The sequence below is a fragment of the Temnothorax americanus genome, unplaced genomic scaffold (assembly GCF_048541705.1).
Source record: "Temnothorax americanus isolate GAGA-0224 unplaced genomic scaffold, ASM4854170v1 Scaffold24, whole genome shotgun sequence".
NCBI lineage: Eukaryota > Metazoa > Arthropoda > Insecta > Hymenoptera > Formicidae > Temnothorax > Temnothorax americanus.
In genome coordinates, this window is record NW_027509381.1 from 118,156 (window position 1) to 145,169 (window position 27,014).

At 35.9% G+C, this 27,014-nt stretch overlaps 1 protein-coding gene across 7 annotated transcripts; it reads left to right on the top strand.

Annotated features, from left to right (window-relative positions):
- The first annotated feature begins 3,103 nt into the window (after positions 1-3,103).
- Positions 3,104-26,991, top strand: Pps (protein partner of snf). Of its 7 annotated transcripts, none has more exons than XM_077408585.1 (17): positions 3,105-3,876; positions 4,099-4,234; positions 4,350-4,616; positions 4,827-5,077; positions 5,325-5,496; positions 5,592-5,894; positions 5,967-6,626; positions 6,715-7,155; positions 7,762-7,886; positions 11,582-11,898; positions 14,943-15,181; positions 15,264-15,707; positions 16,196-16,335; positions 17,205-19,799; positions 20,538-22,597; positions 22,669-22,798; positions 22,988-26,991. In XM_077408585.1, the coding sequence occupies exons 2-15, from the start codon at positions 4,108-4,110 to the stop codon at positions 21,456-21,458; spliced, it is 7,002 nt and encodes a 2,333-aa protein (XP_077264711.1). In that variant the 5' UTR covers positions 3,105-3,876; positions 4,099-4,107; the 3' UTR covers positions 21,459-22,597; positions 22,669-22,798; positions 22,988-26,991. The 7 variants fall into 7 exon arrangements, with proteins under 7 accessions (XP_077264713.1, XP_077264711.1, XP_077264712.1 ...); XM_077408586.1 differs by having other exon boundaries at positions 22,669-22,727; XM_077408587.1 differs by having other exon boundaries at positions 3,104-3,876; positions 15,264-15,692; positions 20,538-22,798.
- Positions 26,992-27,014: the final 23 nt, after the last annotated feature.

A 27,014-nucleotide genomic window follows, 5' to 3' on the forward strand; every position in this document is an offset into this window, starting at 1 on the left:
CTGCATGCCACCGGATTATAACCGTGTAAAAGAAAAATAAACCGTATCAGAGATCTTTCTATGATAAAGAAAGAACTGCATGTTTTTTTGAAATAATTAAGCTTCCACCTTTGCGACAACAGCACCAGGAAGCCAAGGGCCAAAATTTTCACGGTTATTAGAGAAATAAAAACAACATTTACATTAGAAACGTCTTATTTAAAATTGCACTAAAATACAAATAAAATATTTTATTATTTTAATCTTAATAACAAATCACACACACACATAAAAATACTTCGACGAACTTTGTTTTCGAAGATGATAAGTTGTATGTCGGAAAATCCTGATAAGAAACGATAGATGTATCGGTTCGGTTAAATCGTATAAATATCGACGAGATGTCTATCGTTTTAACTTTATACAAACATATACAAAGTAGAAGGTTTTCAAACGATTCAATTTATATCATTAATATACGATAGAAAACGAACCGATTTGCTGCCATAAATAAGATGATAAGTTGTATGTCAGAAAATCCTGATAAGAAACGATAGATGTATCGGTTCGGTTAAGTCATATAAATATCGATAAGATGTCTATCATTTTATTCTTATATATCCGTATTAATGCATACGGTAAAATTATTACCATAAATAACGATACATATTATATCGTGTATATACGATTGATTCAGATGGGCAATAATTGTACATATAGAAAACGATTCATAACTATAAAATTTGTATAGTTATTTTTTTATTCGGACCTAAAACGATAGAAACCGATTCGATTCGATTAATGTTTTATCTGTCTTCTAAATATGCAACGATAGAACCGATAAGATACGATTAAAAACGATACAGATATAGCCGTTTTTAATCGTTTTCTATCGGATATGGTTACCAGGGCGAGCATAAGTTTAATGAGATTCGTTAATTAATTTGGCTAAAATTTGGGAAAAACCTTTTCTAAGCAGCTTTTCAGCAGGCAGCAGGCTTGCAAAGCTGCTTAGAAACGGTTTTTCCCAAATTTTAGCCAAATTAATTAAGAAATCTCATTAAACTTATGCTCGTTTTAATCAGTAAGATCAGCCGCAACCCGGTGTATGTACATAGCCGGATTTTCCATTTTGTGTGTGGTTCTTAAAAAATTTATAATAAATAAAATACGGACTCGCAACTAAAGCAACCCGACAAAGGTCGGTAGTGTTAACACTACTGGGTCACGTTCCAAAACTCACTCTGGGTAACTAAAATCTATAGTTTACGTCACGTACACTATAGCATTTTAGTTAACTAGAGTGAGTTTTGGAACATGACCCTGGGAATGAATACCGGCCTATGACTACTTAAGACCAAGACAGTCTTGAACGTCTTGAATACGAGCCTGTGATTCAGCTGGTTGCGCAATCCGCGACGCGCTATGTATGTATGTATGTATATACGTGCATAGCACTCAGCAGCATATAAATTATATGCCGAGATATAAGTAGCCATGGTGGTGTCACAGTATATACAGTAGCGCAACTCTCCTGTTTCTTGTTGTCTAAAATGGAGTGCGCATGCGCGAAATAAGTAAGCGCCCACTAACACCATCTGAATGTCGTTCTCTGAACTTCTTTCTCAATTGCTCTTCCTTTCTCCGTTCTGCTCTGCTCCCTCAGTTAAGTAAATGCCTATCTGTATTGGAACAGAAATTTGGAGAGAATTAGCTCAATTACCCACTGAATGCTATTGAGAGCTGTTAGAAGTGTGTGAAAAACTCTGAATAACTACGTTTGTGATGAAAGTGAAAAGAGTTTAGGAGTATAAAGTGGTTACAAACCTCAGAAGGTAGGATAATTATTCATAATCATTGTACTTAAAATCAGTTATGCTTAAATTAAGAATATCGTTTATCTATTTATCTTGTGAAACTAACTCTCTGATACTCTAATATCTAGAAAAAAATTGCTGCTTGATTCTACGTTGTCTACGAACGGTTACATTTGTGAAATACTTATTAAAATGCAAATTTCTGGCTGAAACAGACGTCAGATAATTCAGATATCGACTTCACAAAAGATAGTGGTGTCGATTTTGAAATGTCCAGCATGCATTCCACAATACAATACAGTTTGTAAGTTATCATATAACAGCGTTTAATGATTTAATTCAGAATTTATATTAAAAGTAATGATATTTTTTCTTGTAAAGAAAGGCTCATGGTTGAAACACTATAATACTTCCACCGTTTGAATTTTTAGTAAATTGCGGAAAGATAACATATTCTCTCAACAACATATTTATCTAAAAAGATACAAGTACGTATTATACCATCTTACTTACAAAAAATTAATACGTCATTTAATATTAATGCGTGGCATATTATCAAATATTTTATTTTAATTAATATTGTTGCGGAATTTATAGATATCTCGTTTCGATATAACAATAACGGCTAGTGCTCGGCGATGCACAAAATCTAAACGCAATACCGAGCGAGAAGGATTTCAAAATTTATATAATAGAAACAAAGCATGGAGATCCACATTCAGACAAGGGTATTCCACCTTCTTTTGCGACAATAAAATCTGAAATGATTCTAGGCAAAAACCGCCAGTTTATTTTCATTGAAATGGGACAACCGTCGAAAGTACATTTCTCTTTATCCCGGCTCAATCAACTTTCTACCTAAACATAATTTCGAATATATTACGAATTTTTATGGAGTAGAAAAGTGATTTTTTTTGTATCTGAATAAGAACTCAGAATTGGTGACATAAAAAAGAATTTCTTTTGAACTCTTAAGAGTTGTTTTGGGACAAAAATGATATACGGAAAAAGTACTTTAAAAATTTTTTAAATCAAGAATTTAAAAAGAATTCCTTTTCAATTCTCCGTGCTATCCGGAAACATATCGTCGTATTAAAACCGCTCAATAGCACGTGATTGGCTCTTATACTTTTAGATCCAACGAATCAGCGTAGCATGTCGATAAGACGACACTTAACAGTTGTGTCTGCCTGAACGTGGCCGTTCAGTTGGTGCTAGTGGGCGCTTACTTATTTCGCGCATGCGCACTCCATTTTGGACAACACTAACATCAAAGGCGCCGACAGAGAGTACTGTGGTGGTGTATAGACACATATAGGTGCCAGGTGCCACTGGTGCCAGAGTGTGTGTGCGAAATCCGTGTATTTAATCGTAATCGGCCGCGACGGCCGCCGATTCGCGGAGAACGGATGGTGCGATGTAATGAATCGTTGAAACGGATATCACAAGTGACCGAGCGGGAGGCTCCGTGTAAGGGAATCATTCGTATCGTCGTCATCATCATCGAGAGCTCATTCACGTCGGACGAATCGACGTGAGAAGCTAGCGGGTAAGCAGCAGCCAGCAATAGGACGGCGATATCAATGACGACGACGACGACGACGAGCGATGATGTCGCGCTACCCAACGCAGGCACAAACAAAATGGCCGCTCACTCGGCGGTATTCGGTTTGGCGGTACCGTTGTATACTCGTCAGGGAGACGTTTCGACGCGAAGCGCGGCGCGCTTATTGATTCCTCGCTACCGCACGTGTCATTAACTCCGTTGTCTCGGCGACGTGTAGCCACGTATGACGCTCCGTTCCGTCAGCGGTATTTCTATTCACCGACGTTTCGTTTCCGCTTCTTTTTTGTGACGCGGACGAACGGTATCGTTGTGGTGCTGGGGGTTGTTCGTCGCTCATCGTCGTCGCGACGACGGCGTAGACTTTGATGCGGGAACGCGACGCCTGTCTGTCGACGTGGCTGTGCATCGCCCGAAGACGCACGCGACGTCGCAATTCGCGGGATATGCTGCCGACCGACAGTGGGGTCAGCTTCGCGAAACTTCCGGCAATTTCTTGAACAATTTCGCGCCCAGGTAATCATAATCTTAACGCTTTCTATTGAATCGTCAAATACCCCGACTTTTCATTGAGCTCACTTTCAACGTGGATCTTAATTAGCAAATCTTCGCATTTACCGGTTGATCCAGCAAATCGTGCTCGATTAGTCATTCCGAAATTCGACGAATTATCTATCGCATTGCCGAGCTCTTTGTGGAATCAAAAGTTGGTATACAAGTGTAACATATATTTCTCAGGCAAACAGAATGTCCAGCTCGTATGTCATTGAGCCACAGGAAAGTAGCTCTCAGAAGAAGGATGATACGTTAATCATTGTTGTCAACGATGACGGGGTAATATCCGTTGATCAGGCGACTCTGCAAAACTTAATAAGTAAGTGATTGCGAGCAAATTGGTAAAATAAAAGACATGATGACATCTTGTGAAAGATTGAAAAAGATGAATAATGTTCAATATGGTAATAAGCGATATTAAATCGCTGTTTCAGTGAATCAATCGAGCGCTAATGTTAGCGTGGTAAGATTAGGACAGGCCGACGCGGATACTGAAAATGGAGATATAACCTTGACAGTAGATCCACCGATATTTGCTCATTCTACAGCAAGCTCGGTAAGCGCCAATGCTAGCACTGACCCAGGTGGGTTGGTAGATCCCTTTATGGAGATGGATCCAGAACAGCTGGAAAGATTAGAAACAGCTCTGCAAAGTGAAGAGGCAAAGCAGATACTTGGAGAAAATGTCACTGCAATGCTTGGTACTTTATATATTATTTTTTTTTTGTTCTTCTGCTCTTTTGTTCGAGTTTTACGATTGCAATGATACAAAAAAGTATTTTGTTTATATTAGCAATTTTTGCAGAATTTTATTAATATAAGTGTGTGCAAAGCTTCAGACACCGCGTAAATGCTTTTGTCTGACTTAATAGTTGATTCATACAACTTCTCTATATACTGATTCTTTTTAGATATGTTATCGATAGAAGAACAACAGAATACAATGCGATATAATATACAGTTGGATCATTGTTATACGAGCAGATTGTCACCTAGCGATCCAATACCAAGGGATCCTCTACCAATCGTTGATGATTTGTCTGAAACCAATGATATACAGTTTATACATCAAACAACCTCTCCTCGAACACCTGTTTTGTCACCTATTAATGACATGGACAATGCTGGAGTTAAGAGCAAGAATATTGCAAAGAATATAAATGTAATTGTTATAACATTGTGTGTGTGTGTGTGTGTGTGTGTGTGCGTGTGCGTGTGCGTGTGCGCGTGCGCGTGCGCGTGCGCGTGTGCGTGTGTGCGTGCGTGCGTGCGTGCGTGCGTGCGCGCGCGCGTGCGTGTGCGCGTGCGCGTGCGTGTGCGCGTGTGCGTGTGTGTGTGTGTGAATAGAGTAACATAATATTGTTATTCGTGATTAATTGTGTTATTTAATTGCTGTGTTGTGTATGTAGATATTACAAAACAAACAGATGAATAGACCAATACGTAAAACGGCTGTATCTACACCTACAAATATAACTGGACCTTCTAGAACTAATACAAACATCCTTGGGACTCCTAAATTTTCAGGGCATCATTCAATGCCGAGGAATATAACAAGTGTCCCGCAAGGAACAACAAAATGTATTGTCTCAATTATTATTGTTTTTTAATTATTCGAATATATATTATTTACGTAGAGTATCAAGAGAACGAATTATCATTATAATCTTTTACAGTACAATTTAAAAATAACAAGGAAGAAGAAGATGATGAAATCTCAGAATCATCTTCGGAGTCTTTAGAACCAGAACCATCTGATAACGATAGCGATTCAGATTTTGGTCCTCGTAGCTCCAAGAAAAGCACTCCTAGGGCTCGAGGAGGACGAAAAGGTCTTACTACAAGAGGTGGTAGCATGACAGCTGTTCGAAGGAGAGGTCAAAATAAACAACTGGATATGGAACAGGTGCGACGATTAGACATGGAGATGGCTGCTGCTGTTAATGCAATGAAAACTCCTGAAAAGGATGATAAATTGGGTGCGTAATTAGTTTATTAGAAAATATTTGATTTTGTAGACAAAGAAAGTAACGTAATTTTCCAATTATTAGAACGATTTAGTCCTACTAAGAATAAGAGACAAATCAAAACACTTGGTGGGAAGAAGAAAGAAGAATCGCCATTTACTGAAAGTTCTCCATCTATATCGCAAGAATTGCTACCAGCATATGAGAAACCACTACAAACAATGAATCAAGTGAAAGCAAATTTAATTAATGCCAACATGATTAAGGGTGACATGATATTGACCAAACCTGGTCAAGGAAGAAGCAGTCAAAAGGTTACTTTTATTCAAAAACAAGTTCCGATGAAACCGAGCGAACTCAAGAATATCGGGCTTAAAAAAGCTGTGTTCGTTTCTAAGGAAAAATTCAACCAAGGCGGTACAAAATTTTTTACGACCAAAGATGGGAAATTGCTACAAATACCAATGACGTCCAAAACGGTGAGTCCGAACATGCAGATTTCTCCCGTAAAGGCAATATTGACGCAACAATCCACGGTACAACAACCTGTGACACAGCAACAAAATGTAAACCAAGGTTCGCTGATACAGCAACAATCGAAAACCGTTTTGTCGGTCGGCACGCCGATAAAAATTAAGCCTAGCGATATAAAGAGGGAGAAGAGGAAATCTGACACCAGTATAGAATCAATTTCGAAAGGGGAAGAAAATTCCCCAAAATCTGTAGAAATCAAGACTTTAGATAGTTAGTATTTTCTTTACCTCGTCTTTAATTAAGAATTAATTAAAGTGAGTTACATAACATTAAGTTACATTTGAAACATTTGTTACAGGTGCGAAGAAGCCTAAAAGAGATAATCGAAAGGCTCCAGGCTATGTAGCTGATACTTTGGGTCCCGCGCTTTTTTCAACACCGGATATAATTCGACGTGTAGGTTCGAATAGTGACGGAAAGGTTACAGATAACCCTGCAACACCTACGACTCTGTCTACACCTTTTGCAACAGTAATAGCTACGTCTGGATCGTCAACCGGTTCCATTTCCACAGCAGTTTCATTGAATATTGGCATCTCTGCTGATTCAAACGTAGTACAGAATACTTCTAATCTTGCTGATAAAAAGACAATATTTAATGCTTCTGAACAGTCTGTACAGCCAGAACCACAATTAAACTTTGATGGAGGTAATAGTATAATACCAGGAAGTGAAAACGAACAAAAATCGGAAAGCAAGGCATCATTGACTGAAGAATTACACCCATCGTTAGATACAGGTAAAATTAAATCTTATGTAGAAGAGATCTTGTAATATTGCTTTTCAATGTATTATTTTATTCACAAGTGGTTTTTAAAAAAACTCACTTATTATCTCTATTTATATTTTGTGAATTTCTGTACCATTATTTATTTCTTTTTATAATTTATTTTTATATAATACATAATGCTATTCTAATAAACATATTTTAACACATTTTGTTTTTTTTTTCGTTGAATTCCTTTATTTGCTCATAATCTCATAATTAAAAACATTTTATTGTTTTTATATTATCAAAGTTTATATAATGCACTGTATATGATTCTATATGTAATTTGTATTTTACATTGCTATCGTACCTATCTCTAGTATTAAATACTGCTTCATCAGAGAGAATTATTTAATTCATAGTACTGCTCCATATTCTAAGTTATTTCCAAGAGTAAGAAGTTTTATCGTCAACTTGTATCTTCTCTAACGATATAAAGTTATGCGTTAATTTTTTTTCTACATATTAAGTGCATTCTCCTATTTATAATTTATGAATTTACTCTTTTATTTCCTTTTATCTTAAAAATTACATTAGAATAATAATTATTAAAAGCATTTTATGCATTTGTTTAAGGTGGGATCGAAGGAGAAGAACATTTATTGGCTACTTTAGAAATGGAAGCCAACAAACACGAAGAAGAACTACTTGCTGAAGCATTATTGTTACAAGAGGAACTTGGAGTCGATTTAGCCGAACATGTAAGTGTATTTGTATAATCTATATATTATTCTAATATATATTTATGTGAACAATACACATGTCATAAAACAAATCTTTGAACTGTGTAAATCAAAAACTGATAAAAAGTAACTGAATGTACTATGAAACCATTATTATATATTTTTTTTCAATATTTATTGAATTAATTTATAAATAAATTTTATTTTATTTAACAAAAATATGGTACAAAAATTACAAAATGTTAAATAAATTTTAACATTTATTTATATGTTATATGTTATTTATATGTTAAAATTTAATATTAAAATTTATTGTAATATTTTGTAATTTTTATATATATTTTTTTAATAATAGATAATAAATAATTATAGATATAATTATAGATAATAAATAATTACCGTGGATAATATTGGTTTTAGTAAAAGTGATTCAGTAATTATTTATATAGCAGAACTTATTTACAAATCAATCTAATAGTTTTATATTAATTTATAAATTAAATATTTTTAGTGTAACACACACACACACACACACACACACACACACACACACACACACACACACACACACACACACACACACACACACACACACACACACACACACACACACACACACAACGACATCCTAGTTAGTTCTGTATATTTAGCTTTTTTTATTGATGATATTTGTACGTGGTTGCTGCGTTTTTTTTAGATACATTAAATATTGAATAAAAAAATACTTACTAAATATTTATTAATTATTTTTATATGATGTGTAGTTTTTTTGTTCTTCTAAATATTTATTAAATATTTGTATATGATAGTGTAGTTTTTGTTCTTCTAATTAAATTTCTTCACGCAAATGGAAAATCTTTTACATATGGCATGCAATACACTAATCAGAGAATATGATTAGTAATCTCATTATATTATATACGTTACTAATATACATTACATCTACTCTACAGGATATCAACATTAAATAAATGTAATTTTGTCATATATATATATATATATATATATATATATATTAGAGTGTCATTTTGGAGCAACTTTTTTTTTATTTCACGAATAGCATATATACTTGTAGGAAGGTAAAATAAGATACCTGTTGAAGTTTTAGCCCTTAATATTAATATTAACAGGTCGTTTATCGTGATTTTTTATTTTTTATTTAGTAAGATAGAAAAAATTTTATAGCTATCTAACAAACAGTAATACAGCATTGCTCCACAAGAGATTTTTGTAGTAAATTTACCGCTCTACAAAAAAGATCTCATCATTTTTTTTATAAATTCAACCGTTCAAAAGATATTCAAAGTTAAAGTTTGATAAATTTTATAAAACTTGTTTTTGCTTCTTATGAATTTTGTATTATATCGACTATCAAAAGTTATGAAATAATCAATACATATTTTTGTAGAAAATTTAACAATCTACAAAAAAGGTCTCTTATATATTTTTCATAAATATAACCATTTAGACGATATTAAGGTTTAAAGTTCAAAGTGTAAATCTTAATACCTTGCTTAACTATTCAAATAAATTCTGATAGGTCTGCTTTCTGTGACGTTTCTAATAGTCTTCTCTGACGTTATCAACACTTGTGCGCTAATCGCTATTATCTCCGACTCAAAGATCATGACATTTTTTCCGAATGGAGTGCGTTTTCCTCGTTTCTCTCCGACATTCATAGAAGTTGACTCCGGTGTTTGTTTCAGAATCATTCGTTATCAAATGTTCTATCAAATGTATATCAAATGTTCCGTCTCAAAGCAAGCCTTTTGTGCGAACTCTAGTAGCGGAAGAGAAAGAGGCCTCTCGCAAAGTTTGTGAATGCATTCTTATTCTAGATAGAATTTGATTGAATTTTGAATGCTGTCCACGTTGCCATATCTTATATATATTAGAACCATTATTTTATTATTTTAACCTTTGTTGTGCACACCTCTTCGAAATTACGTATTATGCACAGGGGGTATGTCATACCCCAGTCACTTAAAACGTTTATTACAGACGTACAATTCGTTATTTTGACTCAAACAAAATTGCTGGCTATTGTTCAAAGCTTCCAAAATAAAGTCTAATAGGTTTCATTAATATTTTGCAACATAAAAGAATTATAAATGATATTAGAAGTAAGACCATTATACGAGCATTAATAGATGTTACAGAAAATTTATATATAATTCTTATATGTATTATTGTAACACATATATTCCAACTATTTACTGTGTTCCGATCACAGCCGGAATTAATACCCAGTTATCATTAGAACGTTAAAAAACCCTTCCATCCTCCCACAATTAAATCGACACAATCTAATTATTAAAAAACTGTAAAGAATTTATTGCGAAAAATATCACCTCAGCTAAGATTCGAACCTGGAACCTCCCTCATTCCGTGTAGGGCGTCGTACCAATTCGACCACCGAGGCATGTGGTAACATTCTTCGCAATAATCGGTTAATAATAGTTGTAAACACTAAATAGTTGGAATATATATGTGTTACAATAATACATATAAGAATTAGATATGAATTTTCTGTAACATCTATTAATGCTCGTATAATGGTCTTACTTCTCATTATAGCCTTGCTTCAAACGAGCGAAAAATAAGTTTCTTATTATAAATGATATGTTAACTAAAAAAACCGAAAAATGGACTTTTTACTAAAAAATGCATTAAAAAATTCAATTTGTAATATTTTTTAATAATTTTTGCGGGATTACTTTCTTGAAATACTACATTTTCAAGGAAAAATATTAGTTTATAGCGGAGTTAAAAAAAGAATATTTATTTTGCTATATAAAGTCATGCGTGTTTTAAAAAAATGAGAGTATTGAGCAGACTAAAGCCGGGCGGGTAAAACTATGTACAGGATCTTGAAGTGTTATTCCTAGACTACAGGTAGATGGCAGCACAGATCTCGATTCGCATTGTACGTCTTAGAAAAACGCGTTTGAAAATACGCTGGGGTATCTCCTACCCCTGGTGCACAACAAAGGTTATTTTAGTTGATTGATAATGAAATCAATAATTACAACTAAAATATTAAAAATAGAAGTAATTGATTCGAAAATTAAAATTATACAAGAAATTAGTCGTTTATTTAAAATTATGATTTATTGTTTGCAGCTTTATATCGGGCAATCATGCGATATCTTAGCCCATATTCTATAAACGTGACTGATACTACGTTTACGCAAGTGTTACTTTTGTAGTAAATTACGATAATTCACTCGTTTACACAGTGAATTATTGTAAGTTACTACAAAACCCCGTTTACGCGGAGGAATTATCATGTTACTACAGAAGTAACGCTTGCGTAAACATAGTATAAGTTTTTAAGTAATCCACGCTGCGGTGCTTGTAATCATGAGTCATAATTCATAATTATCTTATTTTATTTTACTTTTAATAACAAAAAATTGTAATTAAAACATCAAAAATAAAATTTAATTGATTTGAAAGTGAAAATTATGTGATAATATATTGTTTACAGTTTTATAGGTCTGCAATTTTAACTGGTGTTCCATAAGATTAACTGAATTTTGTAACATTGTGCGCGTTATTGTCTTACAAGTATAATAATTATTTTATTATTTTACCTTACTTTATTAACAATAAAGTTCAATGATAAGATATTTGAAAGAGAATTGAAATAAAAATAATTCTTAATGGGTTTACAATTAATTATTTTTAATCGGTTTTGTCTTGCATTGCAGTCTGCACTAGCTGATCCCAGGCCACGAGTAATACCAGAACCACTGGCATCGGGTAGCATGCTCTTGCCCACGTTAATACCATCCGAACAAGACTCTAAATCAGCAGAGGTAGTAGCAACGGCACAAACAAATGCCTCGAAAGAACCAAGCAAAAAGTCTTCAAAGGATGACAAGGAAACAATTCAAATCATTCGGGGCAATCGCGTGATTAAGTTACCACCTATCGAAGCACCTGCCACTAGAAGTAAACGATTGCAAGCGAAAACTGAGATGCCACAGACGAATCCCGAACCGACGAAGAAAGTAGAGAAGCTTACGTGAGTACACTATATTAATAAATTAAGGATTTGGATGCAATAACAAGTAGTTTTGTATACAATTTGTCACGCAAGAGCGTATGGTTGATTACTCGTACATTATTATCTTAAGATAAGCAATTTTTATATGATTTAATAGGTTATTAGATATATCGTGTTATTATTTATAATGTAAAGTCTTTATCATTATCAATTATTTAACAATGTAATTATATAAGTGCTGGTCTACAACCTTGCTTTAAAGGGTATTTAAGCTCTAAGCCGTAAGAAATTGATCAATCACAGTCGAATATTCTCCTCAAATTCCATTGTAATTGGTTTCTTACGGCTTAGAGCTTAAATTCTTTAAACCAAGGTTGTAGATCAGCATTAATAATGATATCTGAATAATGCACATGAATATATGACAGAGGTAAACATACATTATCAATTATAACAAATAATTTATAATAATAAAATTATTTTATTATTTATATGTAATAGCGTTAGTTGATAAAAATGATAGGGTAGACTTCCGAAAACGGCCCCCCTCCGATTTCGATGAAACTTTGTGAAAAGCTTCGTTTTGGGTTAAAATGAAAGCCCTTAAAAGGAATTTTGGCGACTCCTATGATAAAGCCATTTTTTTTAAATAAAATGATAAAAAATATAGGAAAATCTTCGTAATTCTACAGGATGTTATAAATTGAATATATACTGTTTGTATTTAATGATTTAATGTTTTTATTATATACTTACAGCAGAATACATAAATAATATGCTTTGTAATATATTACACTTTCCACGCGAACCGAGGTTCACGCACACCCCCCCCCCCCGTGCTTTCGGGGGAGGTGCGGTAGTCCCGAAATAGTTCACGCATACACTTTCCACGCGAAACGAGATGTTACATGGGTTCGTGGCGCGCTTTACAAGCTTGTTTATATATATACATACTAGCTTCTGACCTTGATTATTTACAATAACATCCTGTAGAATTACGAAGATTTTCCTATATTTTTTATCATTTTATCTAAAAAAATGGCTTTATCATAGGAGTCGCCAAAATTCCTTTTAAGGGCTTTCATTTTGACCCAAAACGAAGTTTTTCACAAAGTTTCATCGAAATCGGAGGGGGGCCGTTTTCGGAAGTTTATCCAGAGTTAATGGTAAATTCTTGAGATCATTTTAAGATGAAACTCTTAATACCAAAATATCGAGATTATCATAGTTTAGAGTTAACCAACTACATTGTCCGAAATTGGTACACCGTATAATAGTAAAGATATTTTTAAGCATCAATTTTGATATGTTGTATGGTAATATATTAATTGTAATTCTATACACATTTTTACTACTGCCATGTTCCACACCTAGCGTGTGAGTTTCGGACAATTTTATTAGTCAATTTTATAAACACTTCTCGATTAAAAACTATTATAGTCTTGATATTTTAGTATGAAGCTTTTTATCTCAAAATAATCTCGGATATCTATTATTAACGGTTATCACGAGAAGTCTGGGACACCTTATATGTTAAAAATTGATAAATGACGCATTACATATATATATATATATATATATATTGTATATTAAAATAATATGTTTACAATATATGCATGTCAAGATAATAGCTATTATAAATTATTGTAGTAAGATTGAGTTGTCTTTAAATTATACATATTAGTAAAAGTCGGTAAACATAAATCTCTATACGATATTTGAAGTTTATCATTCTTATTAGTATTCAAGTATTCGTTATAAATAGCGATATTACTTGCAACTTAGTTTAATCATCACTTTAACCGTTGTCAACTTTAAATGTTGATTATTAACTTCCGACGGGCGTGCGTTTGTACTTTGTACACGCCGCAGTGACTCTGGAGAGAATTTATGGAAACTTCCAATTTGAGTCCCGGCTCCCCGAGCTATTCTTTCAGTATCTAATAACCTTTCAAATATCGTAAACTTTCACCGCATGTTTATTTTACGATAATATTCCTTATCCTTTCAAATTTTTAATCTCATTCCACGATGTTTTTTTTGTACACGGCGCGCGCTCCCGTTATGGAAAAGGTCGCGCTTGCCGGAAGGTTAATTAAATGAGAATATGGATCTTAGTACATAATACAATAACGCTTTTATAATGACCAATGATTTTCAATCAAAGAAAATAATATCTGTTTAATTTTCATTTTAACAATAGGAAAAAGATCCGATTCTGGAAAGATATTGAGTACATATCTTCCTAATGTAAAAAGATTTGCTGAGTAAAATGATTTGAAATCTTATGCCAACCCATTATGTTATATTTATATTGATGAAAATATAAATCCAGAAATCTGAATGATAATTATTTAACTATTTAATCTAGCTGGAATAACGCGTGGTTTCGTGCGAGGGTGATCGACTCGTAGTCGTCCCGAATTCGAACTTGATTTAGAGCACCCAGATCTGAGGCAGAGAGTTACAGAGCCGAGCAGTGGGGATACGCACACAACGAGAAAGCACGTACTTGTTTCGACGGCCGAGGTTCCGAACACGTATGTGCTTTCTCTTCGTGTGTGTATCCCCACCACTCGGCTCTCTGTGACTCTCTGCCTCAGATCTGGGTGCTCTGACTTGATCCTCATCCTGTATGCCTCGATTTATAAAAGCTTGATTACAAAGTTGTGAATAAAGGAGTGAGGTGAATTGTAACCTGGTTCGGGAACAATAAATACCGATACATGCATACTCTTGTTCTTTACTCTAGTTTAATTGCTAGAAGTCATTACAGAAAGAAGCTGAAAGAAAAACAAAAACATAATAGACGCTAATATAAAACTCTTATGAATAGTCTTCATTGAATAGTCAAATTTTGATTGAAAAGAACTTAAGCAAAGATCAAAATTAGTACCGCTACTTATGATGAATATACTTTGAAATATACTTTGGATATTATATTGGATATTTTGAATATTATATTATATTATTATATTGGATATCTGCATAAATAAATTTGCTTATACTGGTCTGATTATACCTTTGACTAAAATTTAATAATTGTTTTAACATCGATACAGTCAGGTATCGGTTCAGCAACCAGCACATAACAAGGATGAGTTCAAAACGGGACAAGTAATGAATGAAGAAGAAGAGGAAGATGATGAAGATGATGAGGAAGACAATTCAGATTCCGAAGATGATCCTGACCGATTATGGTGTATCTGCAAACGGCCACATAACAATCGATTTATGATATGCTGTGATGTCTGCGAAGATTGGTTCCACGGAAAATGTGTACATGTCAGCAAAGCCATGGGTAAGTATCTGGAATCTAAGTTCAGATGAAAATATTTTATATTCGTGTCATACGATGTCTGTTTTATACAAATATATGATAGGTCAACAAATGGAGGAAAAGGGTATAGAGTGGGTTTGTCCGAATTGCCTAAGAAAGAAAGCTGAGGAAGAAAAAATGAAATCGAATTCGCAATTGCTAGCTGGAAAGCAAAAAACAAAGGTTGAATCAGTAGGTGAGACACCATCATCGCAGGCTGTGTCTTCGAAAGAAATATCTCCGTCGAGTTCTGCTGCCGACCACAGTGCTACTCCAGCTTCTAGTACAATGCAGTGTGTTGTTTGTAAGAAGGAAGCCAGGAACTCCAGCATTTATTGTTCAGATGCGTGTATTCTCGCTCACGCTCAAGAAACTTTAACCAAGGAAAAACCTGTGCCATCTGGATCAAATATAAAATTTACGAAATCACCTGCGATAGACACTATGAAGGCAAAACCCGAGGCTAGAGTAGTAGTCTTTGACAGAAAAACTGGTAAAGTTCTTACCGGTAAATAGATTATATCTATTTGATGTTAAATATTACATAAAAGTACAGTCAAATCACCCTCTATTTTGAAAAAGCTGGCTTTTTCATAAATTTAATCTTTTATGCGCTGCTGTTCTATTATTTGTCATGTAATCACATGGAATCATAGCAAATATGATATTTTTTGTTTTTTACTCGCTTTGTCTCTCAATTTATTGTGAGTATATTTTCATTTTGCACATTCATCATAGGAGTATGGATTCAAGAGAAAGTTAAGAATAAAAGGAGTACTTATTCAGAATAGAGAGATTTATTGTATGTATGCATACGTGCGCGTGCGCGCGCGCACCGGCAGAAATGGTATCCCTCGGTGGCAAGGTTACGTATGTAAGCACACGCATACCTAGCCGCTCACGGGACACCATTTATGTCGATGTACGTGTACGTGTGCGTGTGTGTGCGCGCATATATATATATATATATATATACATGAATTATTATTATTTTAGGCGCAGATGCTCCTCTGAGATCCAGTTTGCGAACATGGTTGAAAGAGAATCCAACTTTTGAAATAGTCGAAGCTAATAATATTAATACACTTCAAATAGGCGGAAAGCTCGTCACGCAGATCCAAACATCTGGAAAAACTGTATGTGTTCAATAAAAAATTCAATAAAAGTCTAAGTAAATTAAAATTGTACAAGATGTTATGAAAAAGAAATTCAGGATTTATAGATAGTAACATTAGAAATATAAGAAATGTTTAATGAAACAGTTTGAAAAATCAATCCTCAGAATTAGATTTTTAGTTGATATAAAGCAAATGATTTGCTTTTATTTATCGACAGATATACGATAGATGATATTGTGAAAACAAAATTATCTTACACAACTCTGATGTTTACGGAAAATATTTTACGTTCTACACTCTTCTTCCATTTCCACACACATTTTTTAACAAAGAATTGTCTCTGCGTTAGATGAAAGTAAGTTAGTCATTCGTCTCTGCGATCAGTGATTATGCACTTATTTGGTATTTAGGATTACCTAGACTGAATTTAATAATATCAGTCATTCATTTAATCAAGAAATAGCAGAGATACATTTTATGTAGTCGTGCTAATGTAGATGCAGCCACATAATATTTCTATGCCGAAAAGTTGTCAAGTCGGGAATTTTCCTATCATATTGCATTAAAATTTTCATCTATCTTTTTATTTTCATATTGCATACGATAAATAGAAGCAAGCAAATCACTTGCTTTACAAACTCGATAAAATTACTTGTAACTCTGATGGTTGTTTTTTTTTTATTATTAGTTATTTTTACTCAACTTAATGAGTACTCTATCAAGTACAGTGTTCTAATCCTCTTTTCATAACAGCTGATATTTTTACTTATACAAAAATATAGGTAAAAAACATGTAAAAGATTTAAAATTTTTGGATTATGTAGAGATTTCTATAAGACATCTATCTTTACAAGAAATTAACAGAAAGATATGTGAACTGTTTTCAGGCAAAACTTACGCAGCTATCCCCAGTTAAAGTGCAAAGTATGCCCAAGATGATCTATACGAAAGTAGCTGGATCAAAACAAACTGTTTTAACACCCAACAAGAAAATTACAATAATTCCCTCTATGCAACAACAAGCGAGTGTATCGTCGGGTAATAAACCGACACAACTGAAACAAACGATAATCACCACAACGCCAGGAAAGAGCCCTGTAATATTAAAGACGTCGAAGAGCGTCACGCAGTCGCAATTGAAAATCCAGGCAGCAGGCTCACCGAAGCAAACGCCGATTAAGAAGCAAGAAGCAAAGCCATCACCGTCCCAACTGAAGCAACAAACTAAATTACCACTGGCAAAAAAGCCAGAAACGGAACCCATACGAGTGAATATCCGAAAAACGCTGACAGAATTACTATCCAGCCGTATAAAGGAAACTGAAGATCTGAAACTAACCGACGACGAGATCGCTGACTTGGCTTCCAATATAGAACTCGAAATGTATAAGTATTTTAAGGACACCGGTTCTAAATACAAAGCGAAGTACAGAAGTCTTGTGTTCAACATAAAGGACACCAAGAATCTGACATTGTTTAGGAAAATCGCGGATCGCTCATTAACGCCGGATGCAGTGGTGCGATTAAGTCCGGATGAGATGGCCAGTCAGGAATTAGCTGAATGGCGCGAAAAGGAGACCAAACATCAGCTGGAAATGATAAAGAAGAACGAACTGGATTTGATGGCTCAGGCCAAGTCGATAGTCGTGAAGACTCACAAGGGTGAACAAATAATCGAGAATGACGGTGGAATCGATCACGTTGATCCTAAAACGCCGGTGCAGGATATCGTTTCCGCATTAAATAACGGTGACAACATAAGTTCCACGGTTGACGATCTGGAAAAGAATAAGGATAAGGACGATAGATTAAGGGCACAAGTGGAAACAAAAAAATCCAAGAATACTGATGAACGAAAGAGAAAGGACAAGGAGAGAGGAAGAGAGCGCGACAGTGCAAAGTCTAAGAATAAGGATCGACGGGAGAGAAGTCGCAGTCGACATCATCATAGTCGTGATCGGGATCATAGCAAGACCCGAGACAAGAGTAAAGAGCGAAAGTCAAACAGGAATAAAGAGAGCAGGCGCGATAAGGACAGAGAGCGAGAGAAGGATAAAGATCGAGATCGGAACAAAGATCGGGACAAGGCGAGCAGAAAGGAGAGCAGGGAGAGAGATCGACAGAAGGAGAAGGACAGGCATAAAAATAACGATGGTCGTTCGAGAAATCGTAGTGGGAGTAGAGAATCGAAGGACGTTGATAAACGAGAAGAGGAACGTAAAAGGGAAATGGAGAAGAAGAAGGAAACCTCGCCACCACCTACGGAAAAGCCGATAGAGGACCGCCTCTGGCGACATATAGAAGATGAGGCGACAACGAATACGATCGATGGGAACGATTCTGACATATCGGATAGAGAACCTAGTTCTACTGTCACGATCAAAACGCCCGATATAAACGAGGAAACCGAAAGAGACAAAGAACAGGTGACGGACAAGGAAACGTCGGCGACGAAGGGCAGTTGGCAGACCGTCTGGCGCGGCTTCGTCAACATGGTTGACGTCGCCAAATTTTTCATAACTGCGCAGGAAGTAAGTGGCAACGCCAAGGATCTTATGGACGATTTACCGGATACTGTCGACGTTGTGGGTAGGATCAGTCACGAGACCGTTTGGGACTATATTTCGAAGATGAAGAGGAGCGGCTCGAAGGAGATTCTAGTCATCAGATTAACGGCTGCCAATGACGAAGAGAAGATTCCTTATATAACTCTGTATAGCTACCTGAATAGCAGAAGTCGCTTAGGCGTTGTAGGCAATGTTTCGAAAAACATCAAGGACTTTTACATAATGCCATTTTCGAGTCAGAGTACAATACCGCCGGTCCTAATGCCACTTACTGGATCCGGGTTCGAGGAGCACCGGCCGCATCTACTTCTCGGCATTATAGTTCGTAATAAGAAGAAACGATTGTCGATTGTGCCGCCGATACCTTCGAAAACATTGAAGACGTCCGACAGAAGTTATACTCCGCCATTGGTCAGCGTGCCAAAGGAGAAGACGTTGTTGCCGTCACCGTCCTCGTCTCCCATGTTGTACAAAGCAACCGCGTTAGACTCGACGAAGGAGAAAGTGGCGGCGACAGCAGCAGCGGTGACGCAGATGACCCTGGAATCTTTGAACAAGGCGCACATAGGTATGTCGCGCGGCGTTATAGACACTGCGACGATATGCAAAATCGTACCGGAATTGTCGTCCAAGATCGTCGACCTGACCTCGTCGCCTGATAAAGTCACGTTGGACGATGACGGAGACGAACCGTACAGCCCTGGCGAGATGGATGATGATATAAACACGCTACAGACCAGTGACAGTACCACTGGCATCTTGTCTTCATCCAACAAGAACCCCACGGAGTTACAGAGGAAGATGGACGAGTTGAATCGGCAAATTGAAGAACAGAAGCAACAGATTGAGGAACAGAGGCAACAGATACAGAGCATTAGCTCGTCGTTTCTCGACGAAGCAACGCCCACTTTGCCGGTGAGAATCTTTATTAGGCTCATTTTTCTCGATTGTTGTTATCATGTTGTTACGATACTTTTTGTTCGCCTTGTACGAATAAAATTGATTTTGAATTCTACCGCACACATCCCGACCCCATCTCCCGAGCTGCTCTAGATTCTTACTTCTGAGGGAACTCGATCGAACGAGTGTTTTATCGTTAGAGATCATTGAAATCGCTCGCTGATCAAATGTTGTGAGAAATTGAAAGTTTATCATTTAACAGCGAGTGTAAAGTAATAGAATCAACACTTGTCCGGGCATATATAGAACGAGGATAAATTGTAAATGTTTTTCTATATATATATTTTTCCTTTTATTCCTTTTATTCTGCATTAGAGACGTAGACATATGTGACGTTTTAAAGTGGTCAAGTCGATCATTCGGCATGTTCGCTGGAAGTAAAAATCTGTCAATAGCTCTATACCCTCTTTCGTGTATCTTATTGAATGATGGCTTTAAAAAAATTTGTAGAATGTAAAGATAGATTCATTCGATAAGTTTTGAAGCCGTAATGTGAGTTTCCGCGTTAATTTTCCTCTTATTTGTCAAGTAATTTCGATCGATGAAATATAGAGAGATTTGTTAGAACTACATTCGTGTTTTCATTAATCGCGCGTATCTTTGACGATCAATCGTGAGCATTATCTGCCTTAATCGGTATCTCTTGTATTTTATATCTATACTTCTGCATCTTTATCTTTACGATTATTTCAGGGTTTAGGACTAGATCCACCAACCGACGACTGCGAGGAGGCTTACAGCCCATCAAACGCTCGGTCTTTCACGCCTCCGCCGCCTATTTCCAAGTTTGCACAACCTATCCTCGATAAAGTCTCGGACATCACCATACCGCCGAATTTACAGGAGATCTTGGCGAACGTAAAGCGGCAAGAGTCTTCTAAAGTGGATCCTTATCTTCCGTCTAAGCCCAGCGCGTCGTTCTTACCTGCGCTCTACCAGAATCCGGAGAGGTATTCGCCCTCATCCTCTTCCAGGATTAGTCAGTTGGATCAGAAAACGCTGTCGGAAGTTCCCAAGGAGAGCAAAGGCACATTGAGTAGTTTGAGCGATCTGGATCTGATCCGAAAGGCCGAAGAAGAGTTGGCCGCAGTCGCGGCGGCGACGGCGGCGACGGCGGCGACGACGGCGACGACGGCGGTGACGACAGCGGCATCAGTGACGTCCGTAGTGCCGGCGCCACCACCATTCTCCTCTTCCTCTTCATCCTCATCGTCATCATCGTCATCATCCTTGCTCGTCTTAACGCCGCCACCTATCGTCTCCGTAAATGACGCACCGATATCGCCACCGCTTCACTCGTCACTCTCACTTCCCGCGGAGCTTGCGTTAGAGGCGAGCAAATCGTTCAAGTCGAGTCCTTCGGATTCTTTCAAGAAGAGCTTCACTCCCGAACAACCAAAGCCACCCGGTCTAGAGGATGAAGATTTTCCTATTTTCCCATCGACTCCGCCAACTGTAGACGCCTCCGAAGTGACGAGCGCATCCTCAAAAGTTTCACCCAAGAGCGGCATCGTGCTGAATGTCAAACGGAAGTTAAACGATAACGATAGCTCGCCGTCGCCCACTAGGTTACCGAGGACAAAATCGCGCTGGGGTCAAAGACCGCCCGAGTAAGACAACCCTGCGCGACTTGCTATTTGGGGTACGATGACCTTCCGATATGTAGGAACACACTTTCTACGTGCATTATCCAGTGAACGTTTGTTGTGTACAAAGTGAAATTGTGTTTTCTTTGCGCAAGGAGAAAAGGATCCAACGAATCGGAACGATAAACTAGTAAAAGAGCCTTGCTGTAACTTGTAACATAAATGTACAAGGCGTTATTTCTCTCCATTGTCTGACTCTGCGTGTGCGCGTCAACGGGACTGTAATCTCGTATGAAATGAATGAAAAAGAAATATATGTACGCAAAGTCGCCAGCATGAGAGAGAATGAGAGTGAAAGGATGGTATTGTAAACGTGAGATCTAGCGTGCTTGACAGTAGCGTCGTATGCATTTCCGCATTTCTAAGTGTTTGTCGAAATAAGGTTGAGAAAGACACTGTATATTTTCAGTCAGAGTATCGAATGTAAATGCAGAAAAGGTTTCTTTACTATCAAGATTGTTTACATTCTTAAGAAAGAAACAGGGATATGATGTCACAACGGTGTGCATTTCATTGATCAGAGTTTTGTCCGCGAGGAAACCTAGACGATTGTATTCTTCTTCCACAATCCTCTATCCGCCGTTTCCCACGTCTGTCGCTAAAACGAATTCTCCACAAACTTACTCACGAGAAGAAGACCGTATCTTCCACAGATTATTGACGACGTTTTTCATGTGTCAACGAGAAGAATGCAGAGACAGTTTTGAGAGGTATTCAGATAAGGCGAGTATCTATCGTTCGTGTTGAAGCTAATGATATATAACGATATATAAACGCGAGACTAGGACTGCGTTCTGATATTCACTACCAGTATTGAATATCTATAGTTTACGTCACGTGTATTATAGATTTTTAGTACTGGCAGTAGATATTGGAACCCAGCCTAACTCTATTGATGACGCCAACGTATTCGCAGTTGTCCACAGCTCAATGGTATCACCGTGGAAGGTGTGAGTTGGTGTGAGTCACGATCGACGTATAAATCCGTGACGGATATACGCCGAAAGTACTATCCTTGTAAATACCAAAGCGAAAAAGTAGACGAAACTCTGCGACTGTTATCGTGTCGCTCTCGTATATGATGTACGCAGTTTCTGCGCGTGATGAGTACGTATACGTAAATATATACATATAACCAAGTGCTGCAAAACAAGTTTCTGTAATATATTTTATTGAAGATTTCACCCAGTCGTCAAAGGTAGCTGTGGCTTTCTCGCGTAAGGTTGAATACACAGAGGTATCCTCAAGATCCGAATACTGTTTCATTTTGTCTCTGAAGAGATCGACAGAGCTGATTTTCTAGAAATTGTAATTGAAAAAATATATATATAATAATCATATATATATATATATATATATATATATATATGTAATAATTATATATATATATAACGTTTTAATGTATTTTTAAGTACATATTTAACATAACATAGTCATGAAATTTGAAAGTAATTTGACCATGATGAAACCATTGTGTTTAAATTATTTCCTTTGTAGATAAAAACTTGTCGACAACTGTCATGATTGAATTATCCTTGATATGATCAAAGTACTCCTGATTGAGAATGGTGAAGAATGTCTTCAATTGCGACATTTTCCATTGGAAAAGCGGCACCATAAGCCTTGCGGTATGAAAACACAGATGTGTTTTAAGATGAATTCTGTACTTTAAGCAAGCAGTGATGTATATAATTCGCACAATGTTGCTCTAACCAAAAATGCTGATTGCGCGCGCGCACGTGCACGCAGCACGCATGCACGCACGCGCGCGCGCGCACACACACACACACACACACACACACACACACACACATACATATATGGAATACCCTGTATTCCATGCCAAATCGACCTGGGTTTGACCCTCGACCTCTCGACCTAATTTAGTTTCATTTGTTAAACAGACATATTGATGGCCACAATTTAAAAATGTGAAAAAATTCTCAAAATTCCTGTCAAATATCAAAATTTTTAAGCCTTGACCCAAAGTGGGCCGGCGTTCGTTTCTAATTTCTTCGAGCTTTTTTCGAAAAAAATATTGAAAAAAATTAGAAGCAGACTACTGTAGGCTGTTGAGTGTTGCTTGAACATTTTTGTATATAACACAGGATTTTTGAGAATTTTTTCAGATTTTTTCGACGCGATTTGTTTTATTTTGGAAAATTGTTTCAAAAAAAATTGAAAAACTTATTAAAAACATTTGAATCATTGGTTAGGTGGTCCAAAATTTACACGATTTTTATGAAAATCAATATCTGGGGGGTTTTTCAGGTCGCTTATGAAGAATCCGTAATCAGAATCTGAAAAATCAAAAACGGCGGATCCAATATGGCGGCTTTAATAAATGATAAATTGACTGGAATGTTTAGATTATTAATCATGTTAAAAATTAATTTTTTTGAATAGTATTTATTGATCGACAAAAGAAATTATTAACAGATAATAAAATTAATTTTTTTCCCACGAAAATAGGTATGTGGGGGTTTTCCAAGTCGATGTGATTTAGTTTATAATTTTTTAAATATATAGATATATATAAATTTTTTATCATTTTTTTTCTACAATAAAAATATAGAATGATAAAAATAAAAATGAAAAATATTTAAAAAATTGAAAACTAAATCACCAGCAACCTGAAAAACCCCCACATACATATTTTCATGGGAAAAAATTAATTTTATTGCCTGTTAGTAATTTTTTTTTATCAACAAATACTATTCAAAAAAATTAATTTTGGACATGATTAATAATCTTAGTGTTCCAGTCAATTTTTCATGTCTTACAGCCGTTATATTGGATCCGCCATTTTGATTTTTCAGATTCTGACTACGGATTCTTCATAGGATTCAGGTAATACTAATAAAGCGACCTAAAAAACCTCCAGATACTGATTTTCATGGAAATCGAATGAATTTGGACCACCTGACCATACGAATTATATTTTCAATAAAAGTTTTTTATCTATTCCAGCCGCCATATTAAAGCAGTCATTTTAAATTTTTCAAAAGGCCACGTTTTTTCTTAAACTACACATAAAAATGAAAATTTTAAGCCATCGAACGTCTTGTTTCGAATTAATAAATTTTACCCCGACACTTGTCCTACTTGACGTGGAACACATCCCATATATATACACACGCGTGTATGTGTATATAATATATTATGGCTGCATTCTAATATTCCCTGTCAGTACTGAAACTCTATATTTTTCTATATTTTACATTACGTTACGTATGCTATAGATATTCAGTACTGACAGTTGCTGACAGTAAATATATATCGGAATCCAGTCAAAATATATACTAACAGTTTGTAAGTTTATCGTCTTTTTCTTCCATAATACGACAACTCTAGTTATTGGGATCGATAATATAATACATTCGAAGCATTTAATTTTGTATATGAGATGAACACGTCGTTAAAATGCGTACGATGTAACATATCGCGGTCTTGATTCAGTTAACTCAACTTTTAGCGATTTTTAAGAATTATTGGTATGATAAACATTGATGTGACATGTACATTTATATTGTAAAATTCTGAATTACTACGTATCCTTTGAGGCTATTTACTTCCAAGTCCCGATATGTCTGAAAGAGATTTATTAGGGGAATATCGTTGTAAGAAATTTTCATATGACAACGATATCGAGATGTAAGTAAATATATTTTGTCTTCTTTTTCGTTTTTGCAAGTTTTCTTCATTACGAATTTTAAAGACAAAGATGTATACTTTTATATCCTTATATGTGTTCTTATCTGTTCTTATTAGTTTCTTTTATTAATAAGAGAAATAAAATCGTAACGATATACAATCAATTAGAATCAAAAGCCATGCGATCTAAGCTTAGGTCTTTGACAGCCTTATATTAGTTTCTGTATACATATATGTCTATATATATATATATATAATTTTTTCAACAAACTGCGCGCCGATTATTTGTCGGCCTTAAAACTAATATAAATAAGGCTGTCAAAGACCTAAGCTTGGATCGCATGGCTTTTGATTCTAATTGATTAGTTTCTTCTATCCTCTTGCTGAATATATAGCAGAACACGAATATGACGTGTGTTGTGTATGTACATACATAGACCTACAAAAAGACAAATGTACGTCTCGAATTTATGTACGATAATTTGAATAGCTCGATTACTGGGAATGGTATTACGCAAAATAGCTACGAACACATTTGTTTCAATCACACCCACAATCACACTTTCCTTTTTTTTTTAATAATGTAGAAGAGCGTAGAAATTTGTAGTTTTATTTGTAGACCATCAGGCTATGATACTACTGAGCTACTTTAGCAGTTTAACTTTAAATGCGACTAAAAAGCGCCATTATATAATACAACGTATATTACATTTACAAGGATTACTATACGTTGTATACCTCGTCTATATTTAACAATTACTTTATAAGGAAATTAGCTGTCTTATTTTATTGTACACTTTTGTACCGCGATCTTCAGCTGATATGGCACTTCTTCATTACATATTATGTATCTCGTCATTATTAATATTAATCTTAATTATAAAGGAGATTATACATGCGATTATTGATTTGTTTAATCATTGTCTCTCCTTGCGCTTGAGTTATAGCATTCATTATATATAGCTATGAGTTATGTTTATATATGTCAAAATATGTTTATTTATGTAACACGTGCATGGAAAGTGGCCCATTACGCACGCGACGCGTGCGTGATAGACCACTTTCCACGCACTTGCAACATAAAATAGGGTATGCAAGCCGTGCGTGAAGATGAAAATTCACGGGTGCGGAGTTGACGCACGAGCCGAAGGCGAGTCCAGCACTTGTTGCACAAATAACTATTTCCTAACGCGAGCGTGAAATAGGCCGCTTTTCGCGCTTGTTTTGAGTGAGCAAAACGATCCATTTCTCAATCGATGACGTCGTAAGCGTTAAGAAATGGAGCCATTTCTTAACTAGTGCATGGAGAAATGAAATTGTAAGCATTAAGAAATGGGTTCATTTTATTGATGTCTCATGGCGACCGCGGGTGTTAGCGGCAACTTCACGTTATTTTGCGTCGTGAGGTTACGTTTCATTACGCGTCAATGCACATTTTGCTCGCGTTATTAATCATGGAGATTTTGAGCAGTGACGAGGATTATTTTACGCCGCCCGAAATTCGCGCGGAGGCTTCTATATGACCCGATGCATATTGCTACCGGATGCATCTCGAGAACAAGGCCTATTTCACGCTCTTATTAGGAAAAATAGTATGTACAACTCGTGGGAAAAGTGGTCGAGCCCAAATGAGCGTGATGGTCGCACTTATTCAGAATCGACCACTTTTCCCACTCGTTGTACAATATACTAATTCATCACCGAATGTATCCTGAAATACGGATACGCAGAAAATGTATAACAATTTTATAATTTTATGGCTAAATCTAATAGAGACGAATCGCATTAGTATTTACTAGTAAATATCTGTAATAAAAGAATAAGAAATAATATCAGTTTTTGATAGATTCCGATCGCATCACAAATTAGT

What these genes read in the sequence shown, in the direction of transcription:
- Pps (XM_077408582.1), top strand. Translation starts at nt 4,108, where the DNA reads ATGTCCAGCTCGTATGTCATTGAGCCACAGGAAAGTAGCTCTCAGAAG. An exon ending in ATATTGCAAAGAATATAAAT is followed by an intron (nt 5,078 to 5,324) that starts GTAATTGTTATA and finishes TTGTGTATGTAG; the next exon opens with ATATTACAAAACAAACAGAT. An exon ending in TCCAAACATCTGGAAAAACT is followed by an intron (nt 16,336 to 17,204) that starts GTATGTGTTCAA and finishes AACTGTTTTCAG; the next exon opens with GCAAAACTTACGCAGCTATC.